The 13,589-nt window shown below is 38.5% G+C and overlaps 1 protein-coding gene across 1 annotated transcript in view; it reads left to right on the plus strand.

Moving 5' to 3' along the window:
• Positions 1–13,589, plus strand: part of SYT10 (synaptotagmin X) — a 26,773-nt gene that overhangs the window by 2,992 nt on the left and 10,192 nt on the right. The window contains exons 2-3 of the mRNA XM_010147506.1: positions 1,406–1,761; positions 7,646–8,210. Of these exons, the coding sequence (XP_010145808.1) occupies positions 1,406–1,761; positions 7,646–8,210 (921 nt within the window). The remainder of the gene's footprint in view (positions 1–1,405; positions 1,762–7,645; positions 8,211–13,589) is intronic.

Genomic DNA, 13,589 nt, shown 5'->3' on the forward strand with positions numbered 1-13,589 from the left:
ATATTTCAAATCTCCAGACTACAGATAATTTCTGTTTGCTTTTGCTAATTTTCACATGTTTTCATATTGAATGTGCTTTAAGATCAGTGTTTGTTACTGAGAGATGTACCTGGATGTTATATATTAACAAAGAAAACATTCCCAAATTTTCTACTGGAATCTTTATCTCTCAAAGGGACCTGTGAGCTACATACTGTTCCATGGAGCTAATATGTACATAGAGGACTATTTTTCTTCCTCTGATCCTCTAGAAAAAATATGCTCAAACTCTCGTTGCACTTTTCCACTGGTTCAGCTTAGTAGCCTGTAACCTGGAGCTATGGATACAAAATATTAGCTGTTAAACTGTCAAAACTTGTTGTAACAAGCAGCAGCAGCCATTGCTTGAGGGACATTTAAGAAGGCTTTAGTGAATACTTTTAAAGCGTACAAAAGGCTCTTTTCAAAAGGAAAGGGATTTTTTTGGTTATATTTTATAATATTACATGATACTGGAAAAATCAAACTGAAACATGTCACATAGAATAAAACTCCTAATTAGGGCTCAACTATCATTTCTGGTGATCCACCATCTCCTAAAATACAGGTTTATTCACATAATTTTGTTGGTATGAAATGTGTTCTCATATCTTTGGCCATGCTAGTGGATATGCTAACTAATAGTGGCAGAAAAAGTCAAATACAGGGCAGCAAGGCCAGCTAAATGTACGCTGTGGTCACTCTAAAATTCAGGTCATTATGTAGTGTCCACTGAAGCAGGCTGCATTTGCAAAGCAGAATTTAGATATCAATGTGTATGTGCTGTCTTGGTCTAACACAGGCTTGGTCCAGAGCTTAAGATTTAACCCTTGAAATTTCTTATTTATGACAAATGATATCATAACCCTATTTATGCCACTTAAACATCAGGTTTTAACGTGTTACTGAAGCAGTTTGCACATGAGTCAAAAGTTCATTGAGTCCTGAAGAATTTTATGTATCAGTGTGGTGGTTAGAACTGGTCTATCTTCATGTGCACTTAGAAAAACTGTTGACTGTGGTGTAACTTTTTCAGCAAGGTGTGTTCCTGAGCAGACACCCTTTGACAAGGGTGTATCTGGGACCATTTGGGTAGTCCATTACTTTCTGGGAAGTCTGAGTGAGTGAGTGGTGCAGATACCAGCCCCTGACCTGACCAACAATTGATGAAGTATTTGTAAAACAGATATTAGAGAATGTTAACATTTTAAAGGCACAGGCGTAGATATCAAAAATGAAAAAAAACAAAAGCATTAAACAGGACTTTAAGGCTCTGTGCAAGGTAATGATCAAAATGCTTCCATCCCTTTACCTGTGTCATTTTTAATTCGTTTTTCTCTCCATGTTTGTCTGTCATGATGATCTTTGTTTCTGATTCCTTGCAGACATCTCAGTCAGTCTGTTAGCAGTAGTCGTCAGCTTCTGCGGGCTCGCCTTGCTGGTAGTCTCACTTTTTGTCTTTTGGAAGTTGTGTTGGCCCTGCTGGAGAAGCAAACCTCTCACTTCCAATGCCAGTAATGTCCCTCAGAGCAACTCCAGTGCTCCTACGGAGGTTTTTGAGACCAGTGAGAAAAAGGAAGTTAAAGAAAATGGAAAACCTACAACAAAGGTACTTGAAGCTGCATTGAAAATTAGCCACACTTCACCTGATATACCAGCAGAGGTCCAGAACGCACTGAAAGAGCATCTGATCAAACATGCACGCATGCAGAGGCAGATCACTGAGCCCACATCCTCATCGAGGTAAGTCAGGGGCACGCGTGACTGTGGCACATTTCACGGGAACAGCTAGACCCAGAACACTGCTGAAAGCTTCCAGGATCCTGGATTATTCACTGACTTGTTAGCAGTTACGGGTGAAGCAGCAGTCACATGAAGGTGAAGCCTCAGTGTTCTTTGAACAGACTATTCTGAAACATATGGTGTACCTTCAGTTACACCATTATTTTAACATATGAATATCAAAGCCATGTCTTCTACTACTTTGTAAATACATATGTTACTGATTTAAGCATTTCCATTTTGGGTTTTGTGTATAGGAAAACCTATTTCAGTTTTGGGGTTTTTGTTTTGTTTTGTTTTGTTTTGTTTTGTTTTGTTTTGTTTTGTTTTGTAAGTAGTGCAAGCCTGGCTTTTCACAGAGATATTTTTATAGATACAGCAGTTGTTTTTGCAGATGAAATTTTCCCTCTCCACTAAATAAATTACAGATTTGTTGGTGATGGCACATTCCTGTAAGATATGGTGTGCCATTTACAAAGGAATTAAAATCTCTGTCTAAGATTGTAGATCCTTATGGACTGCTCTGTAAGCAGTACAGATTTACATAGATCCTTAAATAAATGACAAGCATATAGTATTGTTGAAGTGATTTCTTTTGTATTAAAGTGGAGGACACAAACTTCCTTTGTCTCAGGTACTGCTTTGTATTGAAAAATAGTGAAGATGTACGTGTGCAGTGACCTATAGTTTCAAAACAGGTTTTCTTCAAATACTGTCATCAGATTTAATGCAGGGAAAAGAAAGTGAACTTCAAAGATCACTTTCTGCATCAGAAAAAAAAAGGGAGGGTGGGAGGGAATGTTTTATAAACAAAGAATAGGAAAATGAAGAAAATGAAGGCTAACGGAGTCACCTGAAGTATTACATAAAGCCTTTAAGTATACAAACACTGTATAGGAAGTAGTTTTTCCTCAATGAAACACTGACTAAATGAACAAATCCAAAAAAAAAAAAACCAACCCACAGACTCACATTACAATAATCACTGAGGGCACAAGACTGAAGAAGACATGTGCTTTACATTTAGTGGGCACAGTGAGCTCATTGCCGTAGTGAATGCTGAAGTGCTTTTTCCCAGCTATTCCAACAGCATGGAACAGCCAACAGGCAACCACAGCAGGCTCCCGAAAATGAGAGTGCTCCAGCCAGGGGAGATCTAACTGACTGTAGCAGCTGAACCATGCACTGACTGTTGAGACTTTGCAGCTGGCTTTAAGCCACGTTGCCCTGGCTATGTCTGGCTCCAGCTACTGTATCCATCTGCTAAGAGGGGAAGCACAGTATCCAAGCCACTGTGAGAAACACTTCCAAAAGAGTGGGAAAGCAACTTTGAAATTGTAACTATTATACTAAACACAGAGGCACCAAAATCGATACCACTTAGCATGACAGGGACATTACACAACTCCCTGTAATATCCTATTATGTAAAAGGATATTAATTGGAAGAGTTTTATCCATCATGTACCAACAGGTAAATCTGTAGGTAGCCAGACTTGCAGACTGTCTGTCTGACTTCCTGAACAGACAGAAATAGCTGGCTGGTAAATGGACTTGAAAAGTCCCTGTGGTACTACAGGGGAAGAAAGAAGATCCAGGGACATGATCCAAAGCTACTGCGGGCTGTGAAAGTATTCCCATAGTCCTCTAGAGTGATTTGGACTGGGATCTAAATGCATATAAAATATCTGTGAAGCCAAGGACAGTTTTACAAAGTTAAAACCTGCCATCAATCCTACTCTTTCTGCACATGTTGGAAACTTGGTAAGGGAGCTCTATCCTTTCTAGATTATCAGATATATCTCTCCTGAGGGGAACAGTTCCTTTGCTTTGAGTAACTCTGGTTGTCCCACCATAGCCAATTCATAGCAGGGTGTTTGGAGAGATCGCTTTCCTTTACAGTTTGTTGAAAAATTGCATCCTTGCTACAAAACATGTTTAGAATGTCTTAAAAATTACCCAGAAATGTTTTTTTCTGTGTTTGTAAATACATTTTTTTTATACCCCTGCCTGCCTTGAGTCTTAACCTTCCCACAGCCCAGATTAATTATTACTGCCAAGAATATCGTATATGAGATGAAGGCTGGACATTTAAATGAGCTTTCTGGATTAACCCTTCTCCTTTGTGACACAGAATAGTCGATCACAGAATGACTAGCAACTCTCCCTAGTGTCCCTCATTGGAGACCTCCAAATAAAGGGGACCTGTCAGCAGACACAGAGGTAGCATAGCTTTCTCTTGAACTTTCTTCAATGCAGCACTGCTTTGTGGTACTCAGCAGTCCTGATTGTCCCAAATGCACCATCTCTTAACTGTATTCAGTTAACAAAGGATCTAAGAGAAATCTTTGCTGTCTGAATTGTCTATTCTACGTTGATCTCACCTGAAGTGGGACAAAGGAAAGGGTTGTAACTGGTTCTGGGAGAGGTTCTTGTGGCCATCAGCTCTTAATTAAAGAAATAGAATCACATTAAGTCATTGTAACTGAAGCATAAGGAATTTAAGAACCTATTCAAAGCAATAATAAAATATGCCTGGTCACTTTTTATAGACTGTACATTTAACATGGAGACATGTTAGTGCAGGGAAATGATGAATTTCTGCTTAATTAGAATGGTACCATTTTCATAGTTCCCAATAATATAAAAATACATGTTTGTTAAAAAACAAACAAATAAACAAAAAACCACACACACACAAAAACCCCACCAAACCCAAAAAAAACCCCATAACCAAAACCCAACTCTTTAGTCCTTGATCCCAATTAACCATTAAACTACGATAGAAGTCCTGTGTCGATGATGTTAATTTACAAACATTTTTGCTCTGTGTTATTGAGGACCAGTCTTCCCAATATTTTGTGAAGATATTCTGTAATATAACTTATTATTTCTACGATATTCCTTCCTTTAAATGTTCACCTGTATTTTCTAAGGATGTTCTTTTTTGCTCTTTAGCATTAGGTGGGAGAGGAGCTTGTCATTCAGCTCTGCAAAGAGCGTGTTCACAACAGGCACAAAGGCAAAAGTAAGGTTCTTGGGAATGTTAAGGTTAAATTAAACCAAGCAGATCTTCTTGACTTCAGTGATTGCAAGGAGGAAACAGCAGCCTCTGTTCTGTCTAAATAACATAAGTGCTGGTGTCCATTCCTGGATTTGGTCCAACAGATTGATCTAAGAAAGCTAGACCAGAGTCACCGCTCATGAATCTCAAGTCATATAATAAATCAGCATCCTATCTTTCATTTATGTCTTACATATGGCACTCTTACTGAGTTAGAAATCAGCTTCCTACTACCATTATTCCTATGCAAGCACAAGTACCTAGGTTTGCACACGTTAGTAGCTTTGCAGCATTTTCACAATATGGTTGCCTGACATCCTTGTACTTCATTATCACACTCATTAATTCCTTTGTTACTGCAGAACAAAGGAAGATAAATATGTTGCCATGACAACAATGAAGCATCTTAATAATTAACAGAGCAACTAGCTATCTTGGTGAAATCCTGTGACTCAGAACAGATACTAGGCACTATGTAATTAGGCCTTTGGCTTACTAGAGCAAAAGTGCTGCTGGTCCCCCCAGGGAACAGCCATACAGCTGCCCTGTTTCACTTAGTAGCATCTTGCAACAGTGACTGCATTCACTAGAGGATCTTGCTTGCATAAAGTTTGAAAATTTAAAAGAAGATGCCTTAGCAATCATAGATTCAGAGTTTTATATGTTACTTTTACAAATATTAACACAGAACTTCATGAATGCAAGAGAAGTCAAAGAAAAGAGAATTTGTTGTGTTTTCATTTTCACTCAAACTGGAAATGCCATACAGTCAACTTCAGTTTCCCCTGCATAGGCGGTTTTCTCTGCTGCTTGTCTGTGGCAGGATTTGAACAGGATTATCTAAGCATCCCAGTACTGCAGCTGCATGTGTAAGGAGTACTCAGGAAGCCCTACCTGCGCAGGTTTAATTAGCACAGACAGAAGCAGCAGTAACACAGGTCTTCCTGGGCTTCATTATGAGGCAAAGATACTAGAGAGCTAGTGCCTACATTGCTGCATGCCCAAACATTTATTGCCACTCCATTTTCAGTGGAGTTCAGTTCCTTCCCTGTGTTGAGCACACCTAGGAGCCTGGACTTCTCTAAGGACAAAGACACAAAGACACCCCTGAAACTTCATGAGGACAATATTTTACTTTTCTGACTGGTCAGAGCCTTTCCACTCTTCACTCCATTCCAATGTAGATGTTGAGTTCCATGAATTGGGCGAGTTTTAACACTGAAGAGAAAAGCAAACCTTTCAATCTGTCTGTCTGTATAAAAGAATGTGTTATGAGAGAGGTGTATTGTTCATCTAAATTTGAGATCAAAACACCTGGATTTTTTGGAGCTACTTCAAATCTAGACTGTGAAGTTCTCCCTCTCCTATTCTTGTGTTACAATAAGGCTGTTCCCTGCACCTACCAGCACTGAAACAGCCAAAAGTGAAAATGTTCTTGTCTATTATTTAATGGCTGCAGATTACCCTCTTGTATCTGTGCTCAGCTGAACTGCAGTAGTTTTGTGCTTCACGCCTTCTGCAACCACTTCACTTACAGGAAAAATACAAATAATATCTATGAAATGAGTCTTGGTTGCTTTCAAATGGACAATTTGCATTTCTGATTTAAAGAAAGGAACACACAGCTGTGACACTTCTTGTTTTCAGAACACAACACCACAGGGAAACCAAGCAATAAGGCAAGGCTGCATTTGGCATTAATAAGCAATTGATTGCAAAAAGCAGAGGAAATTCTGACAATTAAATTGTTTTTTAATGGCAACTAAGTATGCTCACAGGAGGAGGTAGTGAGCTTTGCAAGTATGACTTGTTGGGATAGTGAAGTACCAAGGAAATGTGGAAATGTCCAAAATATAAACTGGACAGTGTGGTCATAATGGCATCTGGTGAGGATTAATTAATTCTATGAAGCTTTTTGACCAGTGTTCTGATACTACTGTAAGGCTGTATGGCACATCAGGGGTTTGATTTCATTCTTAGTAGGAAAGGCACAAATTGCTGTTGATGTTCATGAGTCAAGATAAGCCCATAAATACAAGGATTTAAACATCATGACTCTTGCTAGGAGTACAGGAATCAGCTTTCTAATACACCGCACAGCAGAGTGTGAGAACAGAAGGAAAAATGTTGACCAAAACTTTGAAATGTATTGCAGCCGGAACAAAATGTTCCCAGTAGCATTAGAGAAGGCAGCCCGTACCTCCGTGTAGCTAAAACCAAGCAGGTATATATAGCATGTTGTAGGATGGCAAAGCACTATACCGAAAACCTCCAGACATAGCTCTGCATGGCCTTTTCAGACACCTTTCACAGTGATCAGTGTGAAGCTTGATAAATATTTAATTGGAAAACCACCATGGAATTCCTCCAGAAACCAGGAAGTAACAGATGACAGTTCTGCAAGTGATTTTTTTTCCACCTGACTATACTCTACTCCTGCCCTAGCACAGTGGGATCAAGCAATGTTAGAACTATCAACTTGATCTGCTGAAGCACCTGGATTCAGCTTCAGCTGCATAGCCTGAAAACAAGGTTATAAATGTATGTATTGCCAGGATACTGTGTGTCACTCGAGCTGAGAAGCTCATTTTGAATGATCATTTCCTCTCAAGGATGTCTTAAGACTTGCAAAACATTTGGAGAAGGTTGGGGGTATTTAAAAATTATTTAAAAGAAATGAACCCTTACTGATTGGGACTAACTGTATTTTCTACTTAGTAATAGCCAGGTCTTTTCCCAGACATAACCATGACTCGTTTTGTGTGTGTGTGTATGTGTGCAGGCACAATTCTTTCAGGAGGCACTTGCCAAGGCAGATGCAAGTGTCCAGTGTTGATTTTAACATGGGGACAGACCCAATTTTGCAAAGGGGAGAGACGACAACCAGCATTGGGAGAATAAAACCAGAACTCTACAAACAGAAATCTGTGGATTCTGACGGGCAACAGGAAGATGTGAAAACATGTGGAAAACTTAACTTCACTCTCCGGTACGATTATGAGAATGAACTTCTGGCTGTCACAATTGTCAAAGCCCTAGATCTGCCTGCTAAAGACTTCACAGGAACATCCGACCCCTACGTTAAGATTTATCTGCTTCCAGATAGGAAAAAGAAGTTTCAGACACGAGTTCACAGAAAGACATTAAATCCTGTCTTTGATGAAACCTTTCAGTTTCCTGTAGCCTATGATCAACTCAGCAACAGGAAATTGCATTTCAGTGTTTATGATTTTGACAGATTTTCTAGACATGACATGATTGGGGAAGTTATTCTTGATAACCTTTTTGAAGTCTCAGATCTCTCCAGGGAAGCCAATGTATGGAAAGACATCCACTGTGCCACCACAGTAAGTAATGTGTTCCAAAAGTATTAATGTGATATTTTCATTTCTCTTTTGTAGTTTGTGGCAGAGCATCCTGTTTATCAGCAGAGTCGGGAAGTAAAAAAAAAAAAAAAGTTGTCAATATTGTCCTTTGAGGATAGAGCATAAAATGCTTAGGAAGCTATAAAATTTAATTACTTAAAAATCTTCAGGGATCATACCATCACCCTTATGGCTCACTGTGCAAATACAAATTAGGTTTATTAATTAAATAACACATCACAGAAGTCACTGCTTAACAAGAACAATTGACTTTTTCCTGTTAGCAAAGTACCCTGTCCTTCAAAATGACCATCTATTAAGGAACAGGGATGGCCTACTCTTGGTAGCAGAGTATCATAGGTTAGGAATTTTGTGAAGGAAGAGACAGAGGCTAAAAATGCATGAAGTTTAAAATGTTGGTTTTAAACTGGCTGCCCTGTGCCTAGGGTCCCCAGTAGACATATCTGTGTTGCTGCTGGTTGCTAGCAAAACTAGGCGCAAGCAAGTAGAGTTAGGAAATAGAAATTATGTGTGTATTGTTGCAAAAGCAAGAAAAGGAGGCCTGTGCATGGATGACAGGATGCATGGCAGGCTACCAGCAGGAAAACCTCCACTCTCCAAACATTGTTTTTTTGAACCTTAAAATCCAAACTCATCTTCCCTGTCTGGACTTTGAGGAGGGAAAAAAAAAATAATAATAATGTTGAGGTGTGTAGGGGTTATTTTGGGTTTGGGTTTTTTTGACTGCTGTGCTATTTATATAGTTCCCCCATCCACTGGTATCCCTGTGGAGATACCCAGAACAGTCTGAGTCATCCCTGGGTTTGCGCATGGGCTGTACTTCCACAACAGGGATGAACAGAGGACACATCAGTACTAGACGCTGCTTCAGTGAGAGAAGCTTCATACCAACACTTCAGTAGAGACAGAGGTTTCCCATGCCTCTTTTCCCAAATGTTTGCATGATGTTCATATCGCTTGACAGGGAAGTCCAGGCCTGCATGACTGGGAGAACAAAATGCTCTGGTATTTCCTCAACAGTTTAAGCAGAAGCAATGTGTTTCCTAAGCAAGGAGAAATATTAGGGAGCAGGGCATAGTAGAGACAGTTTTTGAATGTGAATTCACAAAAACAGCTATTCCTTTTAACTGCTGGGTCTACCAAACCGGTCTGAACAGCCCGCCTGTACACCTCCAGGAAACTGCATCTGTGTATGCTTAGTTTGATCTAGCTCCAGTTTCAGGTAAATTTAAGAACTGGGTTCTCCAGCTTAAAAGTGGATTGATATTTAAGGTCTTGGCATAATAGCCCAATAACAATTTTATAAATTTCTTCTAGCTTTGATTTTATCTTTAATACTTTACTATTGATTTAAGTGCTCACTGGTCCTTTGCAAAAGATTTGTGAGTTTTTTAGCTGATAACTAGAATGTTTTCAGCAAATTAGAATCCCTGGACTGTTCATCACTGGTTTTGAGCAGATTGAAATGCCATACCAAATTACGCAACTGGGAGAGATACTAATATACATCTGGATGGAAATGGTTGCTACTATTGGCGATGAATTCTAATTCAAGTTTCTTACTCAGTAAGGGTTAGTGCATGCAGTGCTTAATTCACTCTGCTCGTGTCTTACTATGTATGAAGTTTAAGAGAAAGTGTGAAGTTTCTGGATTCCAGCCTTTCAGTCAGTATAGTTTACAGTGTTCCATGTGTGTGAATTTTCTCCACTTAAGCAACTAACAATAAACACATAAAATTGAGATATCTTCTGGTATTGGGTGACTGCATCAGCTTTCACAAGCTTTACATTATTCTCAGAAAATTATGGAAGAAACTGATCAAGTTGCTTTTTCCTGGCAAAATGAAGCCCTCCTATAAGCTGTCTGTTACTATATGTGCAATGTGCTGCCTTGTGTTTTACTTCAGATGTTTCATGTAGATTAAAATTGGTTAGTAATAAAGGTCTCTAGTTCTGCCACTTCAGAAACTGTAAGATGAGGGAGCCAATCCTGCACAGGAATAAACAGTGCATATGATGTTAATCAGTGGGGAATTACGGTCTAACACACCAGATCTGAAGTTTACCAAAGTCACTAACTAGCAATCAAATAAGTAACTAATGCTTGCCAGAGTCAATTGGACTTGGATTAAGACTTGAAAAAAAAAAAGATCCAGCTGTTTTTATGATTAGTAAAAAATAACTATTCCAGGCAAGCATGCTTCGGTGTTCATAAAGAATCTCTAAAAAACAAACTGGCTGTCTCAGTGGGAAGGTTCTTACTTACACAGTAGAGCATAGGAACCAAAACACCATTTTGCAAATCTATTTTTCTCATGCTTTTTCTTTCTTCACCTCTGCTCTGTTCTGTTGTATGTTCTGTGAAGTTTTTCAGCCTTTTCTTTAGACTTGCTTCCCAAACCCAGTGATTCACTCATGATGTTGCTAAATGGTAAATGATAGAGAAGGGTAGAAGTGAGAGATGAAAGGATTGGTCCAAAACTTTAAAAAAACAGAGCAGAAGTAGCCTCCCCTCAGCTTTACGTGTTTTACATCTCTTCCATAGTCAAGAATTTTCTGTTCGGAAGGTAGAGTGAGGATAAAAATCATTCCTTTAATCTACTTGGAAAGAGCCTATTTTTATGACACAAAGCTCTGCAGCCTCGGGATTGAACACGTACTGGACAGATTTATCAAGGAAGTGAACTGCACTGTTTTACCAGTGAAGGAAGTTACCACAGGAGGAGACTGGGAGATTCTCTGCTGTCCACACACTCTGCCAGTAGTTAACATCAATTTTAGAAGATTTGCTTGCACATCTGTAAAGAATTTTTATTTGGTACAGGAAATGCACAGTCTGGGGAAAATCAGACTGGATGGTTGAACTGAGTCCCCTTGACTGTAAAACAAATGACTCTGTGAGAATCCACAGTTAATACATTATTTTTCCTCATAATAATAATTTGAAACTGTCTCATACAAGTGCAGGATTGACCTCCCCACATGCTCATTTTTATTCTTATGGTTTTCAAGTGTTGGTATTTATTCATCTTTTGTAGCTTGTATTTTTTTTCCTTTAATTTTTCATTCATATCATTGTTTTTCTGTTATATGTTATGTTGAAAACCTGCAGCTACTGTATAATATGTAGCATGTACCTGTTGTAAGTGCTAAAGCATTTTCATTTCTTAATGTTATATTACCAAGTTAAATTTGGTGTAAAATTGGTTGTGGAAAAGTGTCCTAGATATCTGATGACATTAATATCCCCGAATTTTCTTATACATGGGTGATTGAATTTTCAATAAATAATCCATCATTTACTTCTGTTCGTTTGATTAATTAAAAAAGAAAAAAATCAAGAGGCAGCTGTGGACCATCTGTGAAGGTTGTTCAGTATATTTTAATACAGGAATTTTCAATACTCTTTAGGAAATTTATTCTTAGGATCAGAGTCAAAGACATAATGCCAAATGGATCATTTAATCTACATATCTATCCTATGGTTTTGCAAAGTGTTTGGCAGTTTTGCCTACCTTTCTGAAATTTTGTTACTATCGAAGTATGCCACATACTTTCAAATAAGAAAACTCATTTATTGGAATTGCTAACAAGCACTTAAGTGCAAATATTCAGTGTTGTAAAATTTTTTTAGGCAAAAAGTCCACCTTTTGTGATCTAACAATTTCTGGATGTAAAGGTTTATTAACTTCCTGTTATACATTTTAAAATGATTGATTGCTTTGGAAATCTCTGCCTCTAAAGTCATTGCCTAAAAAATTGTCAAGTGACTGTCAGAAACATTTTTTTTCAAAGGTATTCTGTGAACTTTGGTAGTGTAACCAATTATAGGAAACTATGCAATTGGGGGAAAAAAAGAAAATTAGGCCTCAGAATTTCTATGAAAGCCATTTCCAACACAGTATGTCTCATGGGGATGTTAGTCACGGAGCTGTCTTATATTTGTAGCCTCTTGCATTATCTCATGTAGACGGATGGGACTTGATTATTATGTAGTTTTCTAACACCAGGCATTTCAGTGTTGCAGTTTTCTCATTTGTGAAGTGGGATATAAACGAAGGTTTTGTAAGGACACACACTTCATCTGATGCACATGATGTGTGATTGCTGTTTGTAAAGTACTTGAAATATAAGTGAATAACATTGCTAGAAAAGACAGAAGTGCTTATATACCTTTTTTTTTTTTTAATAAATGGGACAGTAACATTTGTTTCAGTAGATCTATGTCAAACACTTGCCAGAGTAGGATGTCACGCAGGTAATCCTGCTAGCTGTTGGCCTCTGTTATGGAAAGAGAATCTTCTGACTTCCTGATGAAACAAGAACGAAGCCCACCTCTGCAGTTCACACAGTGCAATTTCAGGACTTGTTTTGCTCAATTCTCTCCACAGTTTGCTATTTTGTACGTGAACAAAGAATGGCACATTAGACCTTACTCTGAGTAAGGCAGTAGTTGTATAGACCTGACAAAAATTTGTCTTATGGTCATCAAACTTTGAGGCCACATTATAAGGATTGTCTTATTTCTTAGTGTTCAAAGAGGAACACTAACAGGAAATGTTTTATTACCAGCAGTGTAGGGTGCTCTGCAATTATTCATGCTCATCAGAATGGATTTAGACTATTATTGTTTCTGGAAAAAATTTTGACCTAATGCTAAACATGTGTAAGAGAATAAAGGTTTGTCAACACAGAAACATTTATCGTCTGTATAATGGGAACAGCCTCTTTAAAGCCAAGAATAGCTGGCACTTGTCATCCATATAAAGGATTCACATGATCACCTGCTGCTGAGTAGATGAGAGAATACTCTGTGTCAGTCTTCTCAGGAAACGTGTTAATGTTTTTCATTTAGTTTTGGGACTGCTTTACGTTATCTCGGTAATAACTAAAAAAAGACAATAGAGAAAGGGTGGGTTTCTGTCCAGCTACAGAAAGCAGGGATGTTTATTATTATTATTGAATGTGTCTTTTCATTTGAAACAACAAAATATTTGAATATTCTGCTTGGCTAGAGTCAAACTTCCACAAACATCCACTTTCTGTCTACCATAAAACCAAGAAATATTAGATGAACAAAGAATATGGTTTCCTCAAGGAAATGAACATCTCTGCACCCAGGCGGTACTGTGGCAGCTATGCCAAGGTGCACAGCTTGAGTGACCTGCTGTGCCCTAAATGCTCTCTGAGCTTCCTACTGTGAATTACCTCTTTGCAGTCAGTGAAGAGCATCTTTATATTAGAAGCCACGTACATTCCGGTTTGTTAACGTGCTGGTAGATGCCATGATTTGTCCACAGAAGTACGTCTGTTCTCAGCTGTTCTGAAGCAGGCATGGGC

Source organism: Eurypyga helias, unplaced genomic scaffold, assembly GCF_000690775.1.
Source record: "Eurypyga helias isolate BGI_N326 unplaced genomic scaffold, ASM69077v1 scaffold1922, whole genome shotgun sequence".
Taxonomy (NCBI): Eukaryota; Metazoa; Chordata; class Aves; order Eurypygiformes; family Eurypygidae; genus Eurypyga; species Eurypyga helias.